This window comes from Hyla sarda, chromosome 12, assembly GCF_029499605.1.
Source record: "Hyla sarda isolate aHylSar1 chromosome 12, aHylSar1.hap1, whole genome shotgun sequence".
NCBI classification, from domain to species: domain Eukaryota; kingdom Metazoa; phylum Chordata; class Amphibia; order Anura; family Hylidae; genus Hyla; species Hyla sarda.
The window spans coordinates 2,104,924-2,129,862 of record NC_079200.1 but is presented as its reverse complement, the minus strand read 5'-3'; the positions used below and the strand labels follow the sequence as shown (position 1 = coordinate 2,129,862).

At 39.9% G+C, this 24,939-nt stretch overlaps 1 protein-coding gene across 1 annotated transcript; it reads right to left on the bottom strand.

Annotated features, from left to right (window-relative positions):
- Positions 1 to 3,413: 3,413 nt before the first annotated feature.
- Positions 3,414 to 21,550, bottom strand: LOC130296839 (claudin-12-like). Its single transcript, XM_056548843.1, has 2 exons — positions 21,305 to 21,550; positions 3,414 to 4,573 (listed from the first exon to the last, which is right to left on the bottom strand). Exon 2 carries the CDS (start codon positions 4,553 to 4,555, stop codon positions 3,821 to 3,823), a length of 735 nt encoding a protein of 244 aa, XP_056404818.1. The 5' UTR covers positions 4,556 to 4,573; positions 21,305 to 21,550; the 3' UTR covers positions 3,414 to 3,820.
- Between the last annotated feature and the right edge of the window lie 3,389 nt (positions 21,551 to 24,939).

The following is a 24,939-nucleotide window of genomic DNA, read 5'->3' as shown; positions in this document are numbered from 1 at the left end:
CTCTATAACATGTTACCTGCAGATTGTACTGTATTGTATATATCATCTGCTCAGCTCCTCCTGCTCTATAACATGTTTCCTGCAGATTGTACTGTATTGTATATATCATCTGCTCAGCTCCTCCTGCTCTATAACATGATACCTGCAGATTGTACTGTATTGTATATAGAATCTGCTCAGCTCCTCCTGCTCTATAACATGATACCTGCAGGTTGTACTGTATTGTATATATATCATCTGCTCAGCTCCTCCTGCTCTATAACAGGATACCTGCAGATTGTACTGTATTGTATATATCATCTGCTCAGCTCCTCCTGCTCTATAACATGATACCTGCAGATTGTACTGTATTGTATATAGAATCTGCTCAGCTCCTCCTGCTCTATAACATGATACCTGCAGGTTGTACTGTATTGTATATATATCATCTGCTCAGCTCCTCCTGCTCTATAACAGGATACCTGCGGATTGTACTCTATTGTATGTATCATCTGCTCAGCTCCTCCTGCTCTATAACATGTTACCTGCAGATTGTACTGTATTGTATATATCATCTGTTCAGCTCCTCCTGCTCTATAACATGATACCTGCCGATTGTACTGTGTATATATATATATATATATAATCTGCTCAGCTCCTCCTGCTCTATAACATGTTACCTGTAGATTGTACTGTATTGTATATATCATCTGCTCAGCTCCCCCTGCTCTATAACATGATACCTGCAGATTTTACTGTATTGTATATATCTTCTGTTCAGCTCCTCCTGCTCTATAACATGATACCTGCAGATTGTACTGTATTGTATATATCATCTGCTCAGCTCCTCCTGCTCTATAACATGATACCTGCAGATTGTACTGTATTATATATATTATCTGCTCAGCTCCTCCTGCTCTATAACATGATACCTGCAGATTGTACTGTATTGTATATATATCATCTGCTCAGCTCCTCCTGCTCTATAACATGTTACATGCAGATTGTACTGTATTGTATATATCATCTGCTCAGCTCCTCCTGCTCTATAACATGTTACCTGCAGATTGTACTGTATTGTATATATTATCTGCTCAGCTCCTCCTGCTCTGATACCTGCAGATTGTACTGTATTGTATATATATCATCTGCTAAGCTCCTCCTGCTCTATCACATGATACCTGCAGATTGTACTGTATTGTATATATTATCTGCTCAGCTCCTCCTGCTCTATCACATGTTACCTGCAGATTGTACTGTATTGTATATATTATCTGCTCAGCTCCTCCTGCTCTGATACCTGCAGATTGTACTGTATTGTATATATATCATCTGCTAAGCTCCTCCTGCTCTATCACATGATACCTGCAGATTGTACTGTATTCTATATATATCATCTGCTAAGCTCCTCCTTCTCTATAACATGATACCTGCAGATTGTACTGTATTCTATATATATCTTCTGCTAAGCTCCTCCTGCTCTATAACATGATACCTGCAGATTGTACTGTATTGTATATATCATCTGCTCAGCTCCTCCTGCTCTATAACATGATACCTGCAGATTGTACTGTATTGTATATATATCATCTGCTCAGCTCCTCCTGCTCCATAACCTGATACCTGCAGATTGTACTGTATTGTATATATCATCTGCTCAGCTCCTCCTGCTCTATAACATGATACCTGCAGATTGTACTGTATTGTATATATCATCTGCTCAGCTCCTCCTGCTCTATAACATGATACCTGCAGATTGTACTGTATTATATATATTATCTGCTCAGCTCCTCCTGCTCTATAACATGATACCTGCAGATTGTACTGTATTGTATATATATCATCTGCTCAGCTCCTCCTGCTCTATAACATGTTACATGCAGATTGTACTGTATTGTATATATCATCTGCTCAGCTCCTCCTGCTCTATAACATGTTACCTGCAGATTGTACTGTATTGTATATATTATCTGCTCAGCTCCTCCTGCTCTGATACCTGCAGATTGTACTGTATTGTATATATATCATCTGCTAAGCTCCTCCTGCTCTATCACATGATACCTGCAGATTGTACTGTATTGTATATATTATCTGCTCAGCTCCTCCTGCTCTATCACATGTTACCTGCAGATTGTACTGTATTGTATATATTATCTGCTCAGCTCCTCCTGCTCTGATACCTGCAGATTGTACTGTATTGTATATATATCATCTGCTAAGCTCCTCCTGCTCTATCACATGATACCTGCAGATTGTACTGTATTCTATATATATCATCTGCTAAGCTCCTCCTTCTCTATAACATGATACCTGCAGATTGTACTGTATTCTATATATATCTTCTGCTAAGCTCCTCCTGCTCTATAACATGATACCTGCAGATTGTACTGTATTGTATATATCATCTGCTCAGCTCCTCCTGCTCTATAACATGATACCTGCAGATTGTACTGTATTGTATATATCATCTGCTCAGCTCCTCCTGCTCTATAACCTGATATATGTAAATTTGACTGCATGCACAATGTGACTGGTTCCCTTAATTGCTCCTTTAATTGTCAGAAAGTAAACTTCTGGATTTCTGCCCCAACATGCAGAACTTTATTTGAAGTCGACCATTGTACTGTTTATACCACATACAACAAATATTTAGAAATATAACAGAGGCGTCTTCATTTATGAAATCCCAAAAATCAATTTACATCACAAACTGAAAAAAATAACACGAGCGGCTTCTAACATCTAAGATTTGTATATATGTTCTTCATTTATGGCGCATCCGGGGAGGAGTCGTCTGCTGCAGAATTTACAATAGAACAGATGGAAAAAGTATCGAATCACCAATAATATGTAACAATTTATAACGATCATTTACATCAGTTCAGAGGTTCATGTTAATATTTGACTTATTTAATTAGTTATTTATTTATTTAGTAACAATTCTGAGTAATTTTCTAACTTATGGTCAACTACGTATTTAAAAAAAAAAAAAAGTTTGCAGCAGATCACATGACCACGTCTTGGCGCAGCCGCTAGTGCTCATGAATACTTTAAGGGGTACTGCGGTGGAAAACTTTTTTTTTTTTTTTTTAAATCAACTGGTGCCAGAAAGTTAAACAGATTTGTAAATGACTTCTATTAAAAAATCTTAATCCTTCCAGTACTTATTAGCTGCTGAATACTAAAGGGTAAATTCTTTTCTTTTTGGAACACAGAACTCTCTGCTGACATCGTGACCACAGTGCTCTCTGCTGACATCTCTGTCCATTTTAAGAACTGTCCAGAGTAGGAGAAAATCCCCATAGCAAACATATGCTGCTCTGGACATTTCCTAAAATGGACAGAGATGTCAGCAGAGAGCACTGTGCTCGTGATGTCAGCAGAGAGCTCTGTGTTCCAAAAAGAAAAGGATTTCCTCTGTAGTATTCAGCAGCTAATAAGTACTGGAAGGATTAAGATTTTTAATAGAATTAATTAGCAAATCTGTTTAACTTTCTGGCACCAGTTGATTTAAAAAAACAAAAAAAAAAGTTTTCCATAGGAGTACCCCTTTAAAGCTCTGTAAAAGAAAACAATAACAGTCTTATGTAACATTAATGAAGTAAAGCATTAAAGGGAAACTCCGGTATTCAGAACACTTGAAGCCGGAGGCCATGATCGTGATGTCACAGCCACGCCCCCTCCTTTCATGTCTATGGGGGACGTGTTGGGGGGAGGGGGGTCGTAGGTTTCTTTTTTTTTGTTGCTTTAAAAAAAAAAGAAGTTGTGACCGTTCGTAGCCGGATGATGCAGCAGAGTATCATGGTGGAGATAAATGTCGCCATTACAGATGACGCCATAACTAAACTGTGTAGGTAACGGGGAAGTCTATGTCGATGGCCGACAGGGGGGACTGGGAGGAATAAGAGGGGGGGATGTAATTTGCCATGTTAGGAATATGTGAGTAGAGCGGCTGCCAGTAAGCGGAGGACGAGGACTTACAGTTACAGTACCAGGCGAACAGCAGCGCCGCCGTGAAGAACATCCCCCCGGCGCTCCCAATGGCGACAAAGACGGCGATGTCATAGGTGAAGTACGGCCCGTATCTGCTGTTCAGGATGTTGTTGTAGAATATGACCCAGGCCGATGGGGTGAGACTCATGGCACCGGCCAAACAGAAGAGCACGCCGGCCACAAGATGGCAGCCGGCGCTGTTCACCAGACACTTGGCGATCTTCAGGCTCGGGATGTTGGAGTTGAACGTGGTGTTACAGATTCCGATCAGACACAGGATCAGCGCGGTGGCTGCGGTCAGGATGCTGAAGGGCAGGGCGAACTGCAGGACGCGGATATCCAGCTGGTCCACGTTGGCGAACCACGCGGTGTCGTAGATCATACAGTCGCGGCTCCACTCCAGACGAGTGCACTTCACCCACAGCCCCATGCTCACCGTCAGGTTCTTCTCGTTCCTGTTAAACGTGTAAAGCTTCATCAGTCGCCATTGGGGAAGAAGAACGGCGGCGAACAGACCGGATACGGAGGACGTGCCGCATACGAAAGCCAATAAGGTCACTGCGTGCACCTCCTGGCAGCCCATGGTGTCCGGGGATGACGACTGTAAAGAACAACAAAGATACCATATATATATTATATACTGTACATACACGTGTGCTATATACTATATATATATACTGTACATACACGTGTGCTATATACTATATATATACTGTACATACACGTGTGCTATATACTATATATATATACTGTACATACACGTGTGCTATATACTATATATATATATATACTGTACATGTGTGCTGTATTCTATATATATATATATATATATATACTGTACATACATGCGTGCTATATACTATATATATACTGTACATATACGTGTGCTATATACTATATATATACTGTACATACACGTGTGCTATATACTATATATATACTGTACATACACGTGTGCTATATACTATATATATACTGTACATACACATGTGCTATATACTATATATATACTGTACATACACATGTGCTATATACTATATATATACTGTACATACACGTGTGCTATATACTATATATATACTGTACATACACATGTGCTATATACTATATATATACTGTACATACACATGTGCTATATATTACAGTCATGGCCGTAAATGTTGGCACCCCTGGAATTCTTTCTATAAAACAAAGTATTTCTCACAGGAAAGGATTGCAGTAACACAGGTTTTGCTATACACATGTTTATTCCCTTTGTGTATATATATATATATAGATCTCCTCTCCTCTGTATATATATAGATCTCCTCTCCTCTGTATATATATATAGATCTCCTCTCCTCTGTATATATATATATATATATATATATATAGATCTCCTCTCCTCTGTATATATATATATATATATATATATATAGATCTCCTCTCCTCTGTATATATATATAGATCTCCTCTCCTCTGTATATATATATAGATCTCCTCTCCTCTGTGTATATATATATATATATATAGATCTCCTCTCCTCTGTGTATATATATATATAGATCTCCTCTCCTCTGTATATATATATATATATAGATCTCCTCTCCTCTGTATATATATATATATATATAGATCTCCTCTCCTCTGTATATATATATATAGATCTCCTCTCCTCTGTATATATATATATATAGATCTCCTCTCCTCTGTATATATATATATATTGCAGTAACACAGGTTTTGCTATTCACATGTTTATTCCCTTTGTGTATATATATATATATATAGATCTCCTCTCCTCTGTATATATATATATATAGATCTCCTCTCCTCTGTATATATATATAGATCTCCTCTCCTCTGTATATATATATATAGATCTCCTCTCCTCTGTATATATATATAGATCTCCTCTCCTCTGTATATATATATATATATAGATCTCCTCTCCTCTGTATATATATATATAGATCTCCTCTCCTCTGTATATATATATAGATCTCCTCTCCTCTGTATATATATATTGCAGTAACACAGGTTTTGCTATTCACATGTTTATTCCCTTTGTGTATATATATATATAGATCTCCTCTCCTCTGTATATATATATATAGATCTCCTCTCCTCTGTATATATATATATAGATCTCCTCTCCTCTGTATATATATATAGATCTCCTCTCCTCTGTATATATATATATATATAGATCTCCTCTCCTCTGTATATATATATATATATAGATCTCCTCTCCTCTGTGTATATATATATAGATCTCCTCTCCTCTGTATGTATATATATATATATAGATCTCCTCTCCTCTGTATATATATATATATATATATATATAGATCTCCTCTCCTCTGTATATATATATATATATATATAGATCTCCTCTCCTCTGTATATATATATATATATTGCAGTAACACAGGTTTTGCTATTCACATGTTTATTCCCTTTGTGTATATTTATATATAGATCTCCTCTCCTCTGTATATATATATATATATATATATAGATCTCCTCTCCTCTGTATATATATATATATTGCAGTAACACAGGTTTTGCTATTCACATGTTTATTCCCTTTGTATATATATATATATAGATCTCCTCTCCTCTGTATATATATATATATATAGATCTCCTCTCCTCTGTATATATATATATATAGATCTCCTCTCCTCTGTATATATATATATATATATATATATATAGATCTCCTCTCCTCTGTATATATATATATATATAGATCTCCTCTCCTCTGTATATATATATATATATATATATATAGATCTCCTCTCCTCTGTATATATATATATATATATATATATATATATAGATCTCCTCTCCTCTGTATATATATATATAGATCTCCTCTCCTCTGTATATATATATATATATATAGATCTCCTCTCCTCTGTATATATATATATATATAGATCTCCTCTCCTCTGTATATATATATATATATAGATCTCCTCTCCTCTGTATATATATATATATATAGATCTCCTCTCCTCTGTATATATATATATATATAGATCTCCTCTCCTCTGTATATATATATAGATCTCCTCTCCTCTGTGTATATATATATATATATATATATATATATATATTGCAGTAACACAGGTTTTGCTATTCACATGTTTATTCCCTTTGTGTATATTTATATATAGATCTCCTCTCCTCTGTATATATATATATATATATATATAGATCTCCTCTCCTCTGTATATATATATATATAGATCTCCTCTCCTCTGTATATATATATATATAGATCTCCTCTCCTCTGTATATATATATATATATATATATATATAGATCTCCTCTCCTCTGTATATATATATATATATAGATCTCCTCTCCTCTGTATATATATATATATATATATATATATATATATATATAGATCTCCTCTCCTCTGTATATATATATATATATATATATATATATATATATATATATATAGATCTCCTCTCCTCTGTATATATATATATATATATATATATATATATATATATAGATCTCCTCTGTATATATATATATAGATCTCCTCTCCTCTGTATATATATATATATATATATATATAGATCTCCTCTCCTCTCCTCTGTATATATATATATATATATAGATCTCCTCTCCTCTGTATATATATATATATAGATCTCCTCTCCTCTGTATATATATATATATATATATAGATCTCCTCTCCTCTCCTCTGTATATATATATATATATAGATCTCCTCTCCTCTGTATATATATATATATATATATATATATATAGATCTCCTCTCCTCTGTATATATATATAGATCTCCTCTCCTCTGTGTATATATATATATATATATATATATATATATATATATAGATCTCCTCTCCTCTGTATATATATATTGCAGTAACCCAGGTTTTGCTATTCACATGTTTATTCCCTTTGTGTATATATATATATATAGATCTCCTCTCCTCTGTATATATATATATATATATAGATCTCCTCTCCTCTGTATATATATATATATATAGATCTCCTCTCCTCTGTATATATATATAGATCTCCTCTCCTCTGTATATATATATATATATATATATATATAGATCTCCTCTCCTCTGTATATATATATATATAGATCTCCTCTCCTCTGTATATATATATAGATCTCCTCTCCTCTGTATATATATATAGATCTCCTCTCCTCTGTATATATATATATAGATCTCCTCTCCTCTGTATATATATATATAGATCTCCTCTCCTCTGTATATATATATAGATCTCCTCTCCTCTGTATATATATATATATATATATATATATAGATCTCCTCTCCTCTGTATATATATATATATATATATATATATATATATATATAGATCTCCTCTCCTCTGTATATATATAGATCTCCTCTCCTCTGTGTATATATATATATATATAGATCTCCTCTCCTCTGTATATATATATATATATATATATATATATATATATATATATTGCAGTAACACAGGTTTTGCTATTCACATGTTTATTCCCTTTGTGTATATGTGTGTGTGTATATATATATATATATATATATATATATATATATATATGTATATATATATATATACATAGATCTCCTCTCCTCTGTATATATATATATATATATATATATATATAGATCTCCTCTCCTCTGTATATATATATATATATATATAGATCTCCTCTCCTCTGTATATATATCTATATATATAGATCTCCTCTCCTCTGTATATATATATATATATATATATATATATATATAGATCTCCTCTCCTCTGTGTATATATATATATATATATATATATATATATATATATATATAGATCTCCTCTCCTCTGTATATATATATATATTGCAGTAACACAGGTTTTGCTATACACATGTTTATTCCCTTTGTGTATATTTATATATAGATCTCCTCTCCTCTGTATATATATATTGCAGTAACACATGTTTTGCTATACACATGTTTATTCCCTTTGTGTATATATATATATAGATCTCCTCTCCTCTGTATATATATATATATATATATATATATATATATATAGATCTCCTCTCCTCTGTATATATATATAGATCTCCTCTCCTCTGTATATATATATATATATAGATCTCCTCTCCTCTGTATATATATATATAGATCTCCTCTCCTCTGTATATATATATATATATATAGATCTCCTCTCCTCTGTATATATATATATATATATATAGATCTCCTCTCCTCTGTATATATATATATATATATATATATATATATAGATCTCCTCTCCTCTGTATATATAGATCTCCTCTCCTCTGTATATATATATATATATATATATATATATATTGCAGTAACACAGGTTTTGCTATACACATGTTTATTCCCTTTGTGTGTATTGGAACTAAACCAAAAAAGGAGGAAAAAAAGCAAATTGGACCTAATGTCACCAAACTCCAAAAATGGTCCGGACACAATTATTGGCACCTTTCAAAGTTATGGAAAAATAAGATTGTTCCAAGCATGTGATGTTCCTTTATACTCACCTGGGGCAAGTAACAGGTGTGAGCAATATAAAAATCACACCTGAAAGCAGATAAAAAGGAGAGAAGTTCACTTAGTCTTTGCATTGTGTGTCTGTGTGTGTCACACTAAGCATGGACAACAGAAAGAGGAGAAGAGAACAGAAAGAGGAGGAGAGAACAGAAAGAGGAGGAGAGAACAGAAAGAGGAGGAGAGAACAGAAAGAGGAGGAGGAGAGAACAGAAAGAGGAGGAGAGAACAGAAAGAGAAGGAGAGAGAACAGAAAGAGGAGGAGAGAGAACAGAAAGAGAAGGAGAGAGAACAGAAAGAGGAGAAGAGAGAACAGAAAGAGGAGGAGAGAGAACAGAAAGAGGAGGAGAGAGAACAGAAAGAGGAGGAGAGAGAACAGAAAGAGAAGGAGAGAGAACAGAAAGAGGAGGAGAGAGAACAGAAAGAGGAGGAGAGAGAACAGAAAGAGGAGGAGAGAGAACAGAAAGAGGAGAAGAGAGAACAGAAAGAGGAGAAGAGAGAACAGAAAGAGGAGAAGAGAGAACAGAAAGAGGAGAAGAGAGAACAGAAAGAGGAGAAGAGAACAGAAAGAGGAGAAGAGAACAGAAAGAGGAGGAGAGAACAGAAAGAGGAGAAGAGAACAGAAAGAGGAGAAGAGAACAGAAAGAGGAGAAGAGAACAGAAAGAGGAGAAGAGAACAGAAAGAGGAGGAGAGAACAGAAAGAGGAGAAGAGAACAGAAAGAGGAGGAGAGAGAACAGAAAGAGGAGAAGAGAACAGAAAGAGGAGGAGAGAACAGAAAGAGGAGAAGAGAACAGAAAGAGGAGAAGAGAACAGAAAGAGGAGAAGAGAACAGAAAGAGGAGAAGAGAACAGAAAGAGGAGAAGAGAACAGAAAGAGGAGAAGAGAACAGAAAGAGGAGAAGAGAACAGAAAGAGAAGAGAACAGAAAGAGGAGAAGAGAACAGAAAGAGGAGGAGAGAACAGAAAGAGGAGAAGAGAACAGAAAGAGGAGGAGAGAGAACAGAAAGAGGAGAAGAGAACAGAAAGAGGAGGAGAGAACAGAAAGAGGAGAAGAGAACAGAAAGAGGAGGAGAGAGAACAGAAAGAGGAGAAGAGAACAGAAAGAGGAGAAGAGAACAGAAAGAGGAGGAGAGAGAACAGAAAGAGGAGAAGAGAACAGAAAGAGGAGAAGAGAACAGAAAGAGGAGAAGAGAACAGAAAGAGGAGGAGAGAACAGAAAGAGGAGAAGAGAACAGAAAGAGGAGGAGAGAGAACAGAAAGAGGAGGAGAGAGAACAGAAAGAGGAGGAGAGAGAACAGAAAGAGGAGGAGAGAGAACAGAAAGAGGAGGAGAAGAGAACAGAAAGAGGAGAAGAGAACAGAAAGAGGAGAAGAGAACAGAAAGAGGAGAAGAGAACAGAAAGAGGAGAAGAGAACAGAAAGAGGAGAAGAGAACAGAAAGAGGAGAAGAGAACTGTCTGAGGACTTGGGAACCAAAATTGTGGAAAAATATCAACAATCTCCAGGTTACAAGTCCATCTCCAGAGATCTAGATTTGTCTTTGTCCACAGTGCGCAACATTATCAAGAAGTTTACACCCCATGGCACTGTAGATAATCTCCCTGGGTGTGGACGGAAGAGAAAAACTGATGAAAGGTGTCACCGCAGGATAGTCCGGATGGTGGATAAGCAGCCCCAAACAAGTTACAAAGATATTCAAGCTGTCCTGCAGGCTCAGGGCGCATCAGTGTCAGCGCGAACTATCTGTCGACATTTAAATGAGACCCAGGAGGACCCCCCTATGGAGGAGACCCAGGAGGACCCCACTATGGAGGAGACCCAGGAGGACCCCACTATGGAGGAGACCCAGGAGGACCCCACTATGGAGGAGACCCAGGAGGACCCCACTATGGAGGAGACCCAGGAGGACCCCACTGCTGACACAGACAGAAAAAACCAAGACTACATTTTACCAAAATGAACTTGAGTAACCAAAATCCTTCTGGGAAAACGTCTTGTGGACAGATGAGACAAGATAGATCTTTTTGGTAAAGACCATCATTCTACTGTTTACCGAAAACGGAATGAGGCCTACAAAGAAAAGAGCACAGTACCTACAGTGACATATGGGGGAGGTCAGTGATGTTTTGGGTTGTTTTGCTGCCTCTGGTACTGGGGGCCTTGAATGTGTACAAGACATCATGAAATCTGAGGATTACCAATGGATTTTGGGTCGCACTGTACAGCCCAGTGTCAGAAAGCTGGGTTTGTGTCCGAGATCTTGGGTCTTCCAGCAGGACAATGACCCCAAACATACGTCAAAAAGCCCCAGAAATGGACGACAACAAAGTGCTGGAGAGTTCTGAAGTGTCAGCAATGAGTCCAGATCTAAATCCCATTGATCACCTGTGGAGAGATCTTATAATTACTGTTGGGAAAAGGCGCCGTCCAATAAGAGACCTGGAGCAGTTTGTAAAGGAAGAGTCCTCCAACATTCCGGCTGAGAGGTGTAAGAAGCTTATTGATGCTTATAGGAAGAGTGGTCCAACATTCCGGCTGAGAGGTGTAAGAAGCTTATTGATGGTTATAGGAAGAGTGGTCCAACATTCCGGCTGAGAGGTGTAAGAAGCTTATTGATGCTTAATACTTATTTTTTCCAAAGGGTGTGCAACCAAATATTAAGTTAAAGGTGCCAATAATTCTGTCCAGCCCATTTTAGGAGTTTGATCAATGGCAAAGCGAAAAAGAACCTTTGGATGGCGCTGCTGGTTCCAATTGTGTGGGTAACAAACTGTAGCCAGAGATGCAGGTAGTACAAAACACTGGGCAGTTTATTGGACGAACCATAAAACAATAAAATAAGAGGATTACGCGTTTCGGGGAGCCTCCCCTTCTTCAGATCAGTATGTCAGCAGTTACAAACATGCAGGTATATATACATGAGAAAATGGGCGCCAAAAGGGCACTGGGAGGAGCTACAAACAGGTAAGTTGCATAATAGGTATTAGGTACAATTACAAAACATAGTAATGAGATATTGTATAAAGCTGTATTAATGGCAAGATCTCTAGTACTCATGTATATATACAAAATATACAAAATAGATATGCAGTGTTGCAGGTACAAAGTCCGTAGCTGATGTCCGCATCCGGTGTCCAGATGCGCATGCTGTGAGCTACAGTGCTGTAAACAAACACTGTAGCCAAGTGAGCGATCGCGATCCCAGCAGGGCGTGTGGTTGATAGGGACGCGTCACTCAGGGCGAGAGACACGTGACCGGCTGTGGCAGAGTGCGCGGGGACGCATCGCACAGGGGCGGTGCCAAGTGACCGGCTGTGAGGGAGTGAGCAATCGCGATCCCCAGCAGGGCATTTGGTTGCTAGGGACGCGTTGCACGGGGGTGGGTACCACGTGACCGGCTTCGTCCAGTGGTGAGCACAGCAGGGAAGTATGTGTGGATCTGCTGCGATGTGCTGTCATGGAGACAGATGTATGGCAATGCTTAAATTGCGCTACTAAGTACGGCCTAAATGTATATATAGCACACAGTTTTGGCGCATATAGGATGGATAAATGGAGGAGGCGTGTCATAATATATGGCAGTTGTTAATAATATAAACACCATGGAAAGATGAACGCATCATATCTATGTATACATATTTATCAGGAGTTGGGATGTAAACTGTGGATCAATTAAAATAAATAAAATTAAAAGGAGAGTCCACTAGTACTGAATACATGAAAAGCTATGTAAGGCAGTAAAGGGTCATTATTAATATATAAAAAAAATTATAATAAATATAAAACTATGTGAGCGAAATATAAACTACCAGAGTAAAAAGGTATCTTAAAATGTGATTACAAGAATGTGGAAATGGCTGAATATGTAAAGATGAATGTTTCTGAAAGACACAGACATGTATAAAGTACGAAGGCATGACAGATATGTAAAAACCGACTGTCACATCAGATCAGTCGGGAAAAGTGTCCAGGAAATATATCTCCCATTGACCGCAATAAAAATAGAGCGTGCAGACATCTCCTGCCACCACGGCCGTACTGAGGGTTTAGGGGGTGGGTTATTATTGTAGTGGGGTGGTGATGTGGGTGGTGGGATGCTCGACAAAAACAGTGGGAAGGTGTGACTATAGGTGGCATTCTATCATGTCGTTTAAGCCACCTGGAGATAAGGTGCGGAGGGTGTGAATCCAGAAATGTTCCCGTCTTCTCAGGGTGTTAAATCTCTGGTTCACGTTTATGGAGATATGTTCGATGGGGGTGGCCTGAATGATTGTGATGTTCTGTGAGGTGGCGGGAGACGCTGCGCAGAAGGAAGCCATGTACGGTATTGTTCCGATGCTTGTTCATACGTTCCCTAAAACAGCGTATAGTTCTACCTACATATTGTTTATTACAGGTACATTGCAGTAGGTAGATAATGTATTGAGAACCACAATTCAGGAATGATTTGATAGTGTGGGTCTCCCCAGTAACAGTAGAGGAAAACGTATGGCATCTGTGCTTAATATTTGGGCAGCATTTGCAGCGAGACGATCCGCACCTGAAGCTACCGGTGATGTCCGGAATAATGGATGGGTTGGATTGTTGGGGTATGGGTTTTAATTTGCTGGGAGCCACCAGATTTTTAAGGGTTCGTGCCCTGCGGAACGTAAGTGATGGTTTGGATGGAAGGATACTGTTGAGGTGTGGGTCACGTAGGAGGACAGACCAGTGTTTGGTTAGTATGGTTCTAATGACCTTATGCTATCTGCTGAAGGTGGTAATGAAATTGTGTCAGCGGTCCGTGGGCTCAATGGTAGGTACAGGTTTTGGAAGTAAGCAAGATGCTTGGCTGTGTGACAGAGCTCTGGTGTAGGAGGACTGCACAAGAGAACGGGGATAGCCTTTGGCCTTGAAGCGGGCTTTTAGGATGTTGCTCTGTGTGGCAAAGTCATCGTCTCTTGTGCAGTTTCTCATAATCCTCTTGAATTGTCCGTAGGGAACGTTGCAGAGCCATTTTTTGAAATGGCCACTGCTAAAATCTAGATAGCTGTTGCTATCTACGGGTTTGATTAGGTTTTAGTGTAAAGGGCGTGATTATCATGTGATACCAGAACATCGAGAAACTCTGCATTGTTGGTGTAAATGGTTTGTGTGAAGTGGAGAGACCAGTTGTTCGAGTTGAGATATGTGAGAAAATTGTCTAGGCTGGTCCTGTCCCCTTCCATACAATGAAGATGTCATCTATAAATCATTTGTAGAAGATGCAGTGTCAGAAAAGGTGGTGCGGGTAGACAAAAGTCTCTTCAAAGTGGCCGACAAAGAGATTTGCAAAGCTTTGGGCCACTTTGGACCCCATATCGGTCCCGGTGTGTTGGATATACAGTTGGCCCATGAATTCAAAGAAATTATGAGTGAGTATGAAGCGGAGTCCTTGTAGGATGAAGTCTACCTGGGCTAAAGGCATTAGTGGATCCTTAGAGATGAAATGCGAGACGGCGTTGACTCCTGCTTCGTGCTCGATGACAGTATAGAGTGAGGTTATGTCCATAGTGACTAGGAGGTAGTCGGGTTTCCACTCCACTTCTAGAATGGTTTTGATGACGTCCGTGGTATCTTTGAGGTGTGACGGTAGGTTGGTGACATGGTTTTGAAGGAGTAGATAGATGTAGTGTGAAAGATTGGATGAAATAGAACTGATACCAGAGATGATGGGGGGACCGGGGAGGTTGATGGTGCTCTTGTGTATTTTAGGTAGATAGTAAAACAACAGGAGGGCCGGTTCTTTGATGAGAATGAAGTCTCTTTCTGCTGTGGAGAGAACTCTGCTGGTGACTCCTAGGTTAACCAGTGTAGATAATTCTTGGTGGAATAGTTTAGTGGGATTATGTGTAATTGGTGAAAAATACTTTGTGTCGGAGAGTAATCTGCGAGCCTCTGCGATGTAGTCAGTCCTGTTCAATATGACAATTCCTCCACCTTTGTCCACCGGACGTATGGTAATATGGTGGTTTTCAGAGAGAGATTTGATGGCAGATCTTTCGGCATTAATAAGATTGTGTGAGTATTTGGTATGAACCGTTGTCCGGGTGAGGTCATCAAAGTCTGCTTGCACTAGTGCCGAGAAGGCATCTATAAAGCTTCCTTTGACGTGTAGAGGATAAAAGTTGGATTTGGGTTGTAAGCCCGTGGAAACTGGTGGTGGAACCAACGTAGAGGGTTCGGTGTCGATCCTGGTTTTAATGGGCACACCGTCGGTTTCTTTGAGGGAGAAAAATCTCTTAATGGTGAGCTTTCGTATGAAGGTATTCAGGTCCATAAACAGATCAAAATCATTGGATTTGTACGGGCAGAACGAGAGGCCCTTCTCATGGACCCTTTGCTCCACTCCATTAAGAGCGTGATGTGAAAGGTTGAAAATCTTGACTTTATTTAGTTCCTTGGTTTGACTTTGAAGTATTCTTTGATTTTCCTTTCTTTCCTTGGCACTATGTCCTCCCCTACATCCCCTCCTTCTCGATTTTTTCTTTTTGTGCCTAGTGGAGGTGCTATATGGATGTGTTCCAGAGGGGGAAGCACTTCTTGGTTCTTTAGTAATGGAGGAGTCTTTATAGCTGTGGGTAGTGCTAAGAAAACTGTGGTGTTGTTGGTGGGGGAGGAGTCTGAAAGCGGAGAGTTGTGTGAGGAATTTACATGAGGATTGTGTGGAGTGCTGACTGGAGTAACAAACTGGTGGACGGAGAGGCGTCTGTACGGGGTAACTGGATTACTGGTGGTAGTGAGTGAGTCGTCAAATATGTTATCTGAGTCAGTGCGGAATCTGCCAGAGGGTAGGTAGGGTGGTTGTTCGGCCAGTTGTCCCATAAGGTCAAGAAGATCCTGTGTCAGGATGTCTTGTGTGGGTGGAGCGGTTGGGGAAGTATGAGCCAAGGCGGCCGTCTGTGGGATGGTGGATGGGGGTATGTTAGCAGGAATGGGACTTTGTCTGTGGGATGATGGATGGGGTGGTTTAGCAGAGATAGGACTTTTGGTAATGGTGGGAATTACCTTAAGGGGGGCTGGGTTGGAAGCAGTTGGAATGAGTGGAGTGGGAGAGCAGATGGAGGTGGCTCCTGGGTGGCCATTTTGGTTGGTAGTGATGGTGTGGGTGAGCGGTCGGATGGAGTGGGGTAATGTATTGTTGGTAGTGGATGGTGGAGATACGGTCCAGTGAGTATGGATGGTATTTGATCATGGGGGAGTAGTAATGAGTTTGGTGGTAGCGTTGAATGTTCTGGTGGGTTGATGATGCCCTTCTTGTTGATTGAAGGGCTTACGTGACCTGCTGGAGGGATGTCTTTGTGTGGTACCCTTGTGTGGGTATCTAGAAGCCTGTGGACGTGTATGGCTCTCATTGATGGGGTTGAGAGTGTGATTTTTTTGAGTTGTTGTTATGGGTGGTGTGGAGGTTTTGAGCCGGTATTTAATATTTCCGGTGTGGTAATCATTGCGATCCCTGGAACGTTTGTTGATTTTTTTTTTAGAGATGACCTCCCTCTCCAGCCGGTGAACTTGCTTGTGCCATTCTCTGTAGTCAGGTATGTGCTGGTATTTTGGGAGGGAATTGATACAAGTAGCAATTCGGTCTGATATATCATTGACAAGGGCATTCCTTTTACCCCATAGTCATTTCAAAAGTGTATTGGAGCATGTTTAAGGCTTTTTCCCATTCATTACAAAATACATCATCATTAGTAAAGAAGGAAGGGGGTGTAAGCTGAGCCCCCTGGGTACGATGGCTTCAGTTAAATAAATGTCCAGAAAGGCCCCATCTAGCTGAGGTTTCATCCATTGATAGTTTTTACAGTTCGAGGAATAAAGGCTTCATACTTTCAAAATCATCAACTGAAACAGGACATTTAGTAGAAAGATGATTATAGTCCATTGTGAATTCTTGGAGTTTGGGGACATTAGGTCCAATTTGCTTTTTTTCCTCCTTTTTTGGTTTAGTTCCAATTCACACAAAGGGAATAAACATGTGTATAGCAAAACCTGTGTTACTGCAATATATATATATATACAGAGGAGAGGAGATCTATATATATATATATATACAGAGGAGAGGAGATCTATATATATATATATATACAGAGGAGAGGAGATCTATATATATATACAGAGGAGAGGAGATCTATATATATATATACAGAGGAGAGGAGATCTATATATATATATATATATATATATATATATATATATATACAGAGGAGAGGAGATCTATATATATATATATATACAGAGGAGAGGAGATCTATATATATATACAGAGGAGAGGAGATCTATATATATATATATACAGAGGAGAGGAGATCTATATATATATATATATATACAGAGGAGAGGAGATCTATATATATATATACAGAGGAGAGGAGATCTATATATATATATATATACAGAGGAGAGGAGATCTATATATATATATACAGAGGAGAGGAGATCTATATATATATATATATATATATATATACAGAGGAGAGGAGATCTATATATATATATATATATACAGAGGAGAGGAGATCTATATATATATATACAGAGGAGAGGAGATCTATATATATATATACAGAGGAGAGGAGATCTATATATATATATATATATATACAGAGGAGAGGAGATCTATATATATATATACAGAGGAGAGGAGATCTATATATATACACAGAGGAGAGGAGATCTATATATATATATATACAGAGGAGAGGAGATCTATATATATATATATATATATATACAGAGGAGAGGAGATCTATATATATATATACAGAGGAGAGGAGATCTATATATATATATACAGAGGAGAGGAGATCTATATATATACACAGAGGAGAGGAGATCTATATATATATATATACAGAGGAGAGGAGATCTATATATATATATATATATATATATATATATACAGAGGAGAGGAGATCTATATATATATATACAGAGGAGATCTATATATATATATATATACAGAGGAGAGGAGATCTATATATATACACAGAGGAGAGGAGATCTATATATATATATACAGAGGAGAGGAGATCTATATATATATACAGAGGAGAGGAGATCTATATATATATATATATATACAGAGGAGAGGAGATCTATATATATATATACAGAGGAGAGGAGATCTATATATATATATATACAGAGGAGAGGAGATATATATATATATATACAGAGGAGAGGAGATATATATATATACAGAGGAGAGGAGATCTATATATATATATATATATATATATATATATATATACACAGAGGAGAGGAGATCTATATATATATACAGAGGAGAGGAGATCTATATATATATATATATATATATATATATATATACAGAGGAGAGGAGATCTATATATATATATATATACAGAGGAGAGGAGATCTATATATATATATACAGAGGAGAGGAGATCTATATATATATACAGGGGAGAGGAGATCTATATATATATATATATATATATATACAGAGGAGAGGAGATCTATATATATATATATATATATATATATATACATATACACAGAGGAGAGGAGATCTATATATATATATATATATATATATGTATATATATATATATACACAGAGGAGAGGAGATCTATATATATATATACACAAAGGGAATAAACCTGTGTTACTGCAATATATATATATACAGAGGAGAGGAGATCTATATATATATACAGAGGAGAGGAGATCTATATATATATATACACAAAGGGAATAAACCTGTGTTACTGCAATATATATATATATAGAGGAGAGGAGATCTATATATATATACACAGAGGAGAGGAGATCTATATATATATATACACAAAGGGAATAAACCTGTGTTACTGCAATATATATATATATACAGAGGAGAGGAGATCTATATATATATACAGAGGAGAGGAGATCTATATATATATATATACACAAAGGGAATAAACATGTGTATAGCAAAACCTGTGTTACTGCAATATATATATATACAGAGGAGAGGAGATCTATATATATATATATATATATACAGAGGAGAGGAGATCTATATATATATATATATATACACAGAGGAGAGGAGATCTATATATATATACAGAGGGAATAAACCTGTGTTACTGCAATCCTTTCCTGTGAGAAATACTTCATTATATAGAAACATTTCAGGGGGGACAACATTTACCGCCATGACTGTAGTAGAAGGCCCCTATATAGCATTTAGGCCCCAATACTGCCCACCATATACTAGTTAGGCTTCCTCTGTGCCGCCATATAGTACTTAGATCCCACACTGCCCCCATATAGTAGTAAGATCCCTCATACAGCCCCGTATAATAGTAGCCACTATATAGTATTAAGGCCCCCACACTGACCATCATATAGTAGTTAGACCCATCTGTGCCCCTATATAATACTTAGACCCCCACACCGCCCCCATATATTAATTAGGCGCCTCACACTGCAACTATATAGTAGTAAGACCTACGATATGGGGCCTACCACTATATAGGGGTTGTATGAGGGATACAACCCTCATATAGTGGTAGGCCCCATATCGTAGATCCCTCTGTGCCTCCATATAGTACTGAGGCCCCACACTGCCCCCATATATTAATTAGGCCCTTCGCACTGCCCCTATAGTTTTAGGCCCCCATATTGCACCATATAGAAGAAGGCCTCCATACTTCCCCAAGATAATAGTAAGGCCCCACACTGCCCCATATAGTAATTAGGCCCCTAACACTGCCCCCCATATAGTAGTCAGACCCCTCTGTGCTCCCATATAGTACTTGGGCCCCACACTGTTCCCATGTCATACTTAGGCCCCACACTGCCCCATATAGTAATTAAGCCCCTCACACTGCCCCATAAGGTAACTAGGGCCCCATACATATATAGTATTAGCCCCCTATACTGCCTCCATATAGTATTAGACCCCTATACTGCCTCCACATAGTATTAGGCCCCTATATAGTAATAAAGTCCCCATATGGTAGTTGGGCCCCCATACTGCCGCCATATATTAGGCCCGCATACTGCCCTGTAAAAGAGAGAAAAATCCCTCACTTCTCTTCCCCTGCAGCATGCCCAGACAGCCAGCGGCTTCTTAGAAGATGAGGGAAGCCTTGATTTATCTTTCAGGGACAGCGTGGAGCCTTGAGGTAGTGCATGTGTGTCTAGTACATTGTTTCCCAACCAGGGTGCCTCCAGCTGTAGCAAAACTACAATTCCCAGCATGACCAGACAGACAGCGGCTTCTGAGATAAGAGGGAAGCTTTGATTTACCTTTTGGGGACAGCATGGAGCCTTGGGATAGTGCATGTGTGTCTAATACATTGTTTCTCAACCAGGGTGCCTCCAGCTGTAGCAAAACTACAACTCCCAGCATGCCCGGACAGCCAAAGGGGAAGGAAGTTGTACTTTCCCAACTAGATAGTTGCATGGATATAAATAACTTCATGTTTCTATATATATAAAACTTTGATAAAGAATATAACGAAAAATATACTAGAGAATTTCTACACTGCAAACGATAAATGGGAAAATCTCATTAAATATTTATGTTCAATTGCGTCAGCTGTTGGCTGTCCGGGCATGCTGGGAGTTGTAGTTTTGCAACAGCTGGAGGCTCCCTGGTTGGGAAGCGCTGGCCTAGATATATTCGATTTTACACGAATTTCAAGGATAGAATCGCATGAATGCGACGGCTGCAAAAACCGCAATGTTACCGCGTCTTAGATACTAGAAAGAAGAAGCGCCGGTCAGTACCGGGAGGACTTACCTCGTGCGCTCGCCGTCCCCTCAGGCGACACTCGTCCTCTCACCAGATTAACGTTTTCAGAATTAGGATTCACAGGTTACCGTGGAGACCGCGGTATAATAAGATGCGTGCAGCTGTGACACCACCGCATGCTGAGCTCTGCTACATCACCTCATATACAAGAGAATCATCACCCGCAGATCTGCACATGCCCAGCACCCGCACAGGGGGCATTCTGGGAGGACGACTCTCCGCACCATGACAGACGCATCCTCCAAGACTGCAAATCCCAGCATGCTCTCTGCTGCAGCGTCTGCTCGAGATGCTTCATCCAGCTGCTGAGGAGACGAGCCGCACGGTGCGATGATCTGCAGACGGGGACCAGGACAGAAATCCTATAAGACCGTGTAAAATTCCCCATTACGTTGTGTCATATAGTTTCACCATAACACGTAGTAAAATCCTAACACGGGGGGGGTGACCTTTCTCTTCTGAGGGACATATGGATATTTGTGCGATTATTTGGGGTCTGCAAAAAAAAAAATTCAACTTAAAGGGGGTACTCCGCCCCTAGACATTTTATCCCCTATCCGCCGATGGGGACCCCTGCAATCTCGGGCGCGGCACCCCAGACATCCGAACTTCACTCCGTGCCTGATGACTGGCGATGCGGAGGCTCGTGACGTCACAGCCACGCCCCCTCCCATAGACTTGCATTGAGGGGGCGTGACCGTGATGTCCTGAGCGGGGTGTGACTGTGACGTCACGATCCTCTAAGCTGAACCTGACTTTCTAAATGAACGCTGGGTGCAGCAGGGAGATCACGGGGGTCCCCAGTGGCAGGACCCCCGCGATCAGACATCTTATCCCCTATCATTTGCATAGGGGATACGATGTCTAGGGGCGGAGTACCCCGTTAAATAATTATGTTTGGTCAAAGGGTTAATTGACATATCATAAATGTTGTGACTGGAACTGGGATTGATAAGGTCACAACTGCTTTTCCAGTAGGTAGTCCTCCCCCATAAGTAGTGCGCCCCCTGTAGGTTTTTCCCCCCCGGTATACAGGACCTCCTGTAGATAGGTTGCCTTCTAAAGGGAGCCCCCCCCCATGTATATAGAACATCTCTGTATGTAGATAGGAACCCCTTGTGTGAAGGACCCCAGTAGGTAGTTTGACTCCTCCCCCCCCCTTGCAGGTTATTTGCTTGCTGTATATAGAATGCCCCCTTTAGGTAGGACCCCCCTGAAGATGTAAAAAAAATAAAAAAACATTCACCTCGGCTACCCTGCAGTCAGGTTGGCAGCGTCTCTACCTTCCGGATGCGCACAATGCCGTCACTCTGTGATGTCACCAGCCTCTAGTGGCCATAGGCAGCTTCACTAGAGGCCGGTGTTCACCCTGAAGCAGAGCTGAGATGTCCTGGTATGTTCCGTCACCATCTTACGCTCCTGATTACCATGGCAGCCCCGGTGGGTTCTCAAGACACTTCCATTAGGATCAACTGGTCGGCCGGATAAAATGAGGCCACATGACTTTGTCATCACTGGAGGGAAGGTGAGGGGGATATTTATAACTTTTTTGGAAGGGATCCATTGGGGGAAACAACCTAATGGAAGCATTTACCTCATATAGGGGATTAGCTACCTACTGGAGGCATTTACCTACTGCGGGGATGGAAATTATCTACCTACTGGGAGCAATTACCTAATGGGAAGAATTGACCCTACGGGAATAACCTTGGGCCTGAAGTGACGTTGAGGTCCGGAGTGTCAGACTGCTCTCAACCAATCACTGACCCAGGCAGGACATTGCCACGACCAATGACACTCCGTGCCCAAGGGTCACGATTTCTGGGCGGAAGAGGATTGCGGGTTAGGATGGGAGCGGGATGCTGGAGCAATAGCCGGAGATCCCTCTGCGCTGGATACCCCTTTAATGTTATTTACTGGTGACAATGGTGGACACATGAGGCAGTAAGAGATCAGTCCATTCTTCTTGGGTTCCTGAGGACAACTGGACCATGAAGCAATGGAAGAAGCCCCCTGGTCTGAAGGATGACGTTCTCCATCATGTGCCCGGCCGGGGTCACTTACCTGGTGAAGAGATGGCACCAGAGTGCTTTATGGGAAGAAAAGTTGGCAGGGGTCATGTGATGGGCGATGTTCTGCTGGAAACTTTGTGTCCTGGCATCATGTGGAGGTTACCATGACACCTACTTAACCATTTGTATGGATCAAGTCATGGCAGCGGGACCCCCTAATGGCAGTGACCTCTATCAGCAGGATAATACCCCCGGTGACACTGCGGACATTGTTCAGGAATGAGGAACGTGACCAAGAGATGGTCACAAATCAGACTAAAGAATCAATATACATAATCTGGAGGAAGGTATCGGGAACCTACACAAGGGTTAACTATAGTCCTGGGGGAACAGGGAGGAGCATCTTGTCTTGTGGACAATTTCCCTAATTCCCTAAACTGGAACCAAGGCCAAGGCCGACCCCTAAAGAACAACCCAAAAACCTCATCCCTCCTTCACCAAACCTTACAGCCGGCACCATACAGTCCTGCAGGTAACGTTCTCCTGGCATTCACCAAACCCAGACTGGTCCAGTCTTGGCGTGAATTATAAACAGATATCCTGCCGCGACACCACCATGAGAGGGACCACCATGAGAGGGACCACCATTAGAGAGACCTCCATTAGATGGTCCACCATGAGAAGGACCACAATTATAGAGACCACCATTAGAGAGACCTCCATTAGAGAGACCTCCATTAGAAGGACCACTTTAAGCTTACAGAATTTCAAAGCCACTGTTGTACAGGGCAGGACGTCTCCCTATTTAGTTGCATCATATACATCTTAAAAACAATATTCATATTTTTATTTTTGCTCACGTTACTCACAACCTATATGAACGTTCAGATTCACATTCTTCACATCGAAGGTTACGTAACAACAACAATGGAAGATGTCAAGAAGGTAAAGAGCACTTGCTGAATCTACACTGCTCAAAATAATAAAGGGAACACTTACACAACACAACATAACTCCAAGTCACTGACAGTTGTGTGAAATCCCACTGTCCACTCAGGAAGAACACTGATTGACAATCAATTTCACATGGAACAGACAACAGGTGGAAATTATAGGCAATTAGCAAGACACCCCCAATAAAGGACTGGTTCTGCAGGTGGTGACCACAGACCACTTCTCAGTTCCTATGCTTCCTGGCTGATGTTTTGGTCACTTATGAATGCTGGCGGTGCTTTCACTCTAGTGGTAGCATGAGACGGAGTCTACAACCCACACAAGTGGCTCAGGTAGTGCAGCTCATCCAGGATGGCACATCAATGCGAGCTGTGGCAAGAAGGTTTGCTGTGTCTGTCAGCGTAGTGTCCAGAGCATGGAGGCGCTACCAGGAGACAGGTCAGTACATCAGGAGACGTGGAGGAGGCCGTAGGAGGGCAATAACCCAGCAGCGGGACCGCTACCTCCGCCTTTGTGCAAGGAGGAGCAGGAGGAGCACTGCCAGAGCCCTGCAAAATGACCTTCACCAGGCCACAAATGTGCATGTGTCCACTCGAACAGTCAGAAACAGACTCCATGAGGGTGGTATGAGGGCCCGAAGTCCACATGTGGGGGTTG

What these genes read in the sequence shown, in the direction of transcription:
- LOC130296839 (XM_056548843.1), bottom strand. Translation starts at nt 4,555, where the DNA reads ATGGGCTGCCAGGAGGTGCACGCAGTGACCTTATTGGCTTTCGTATGC.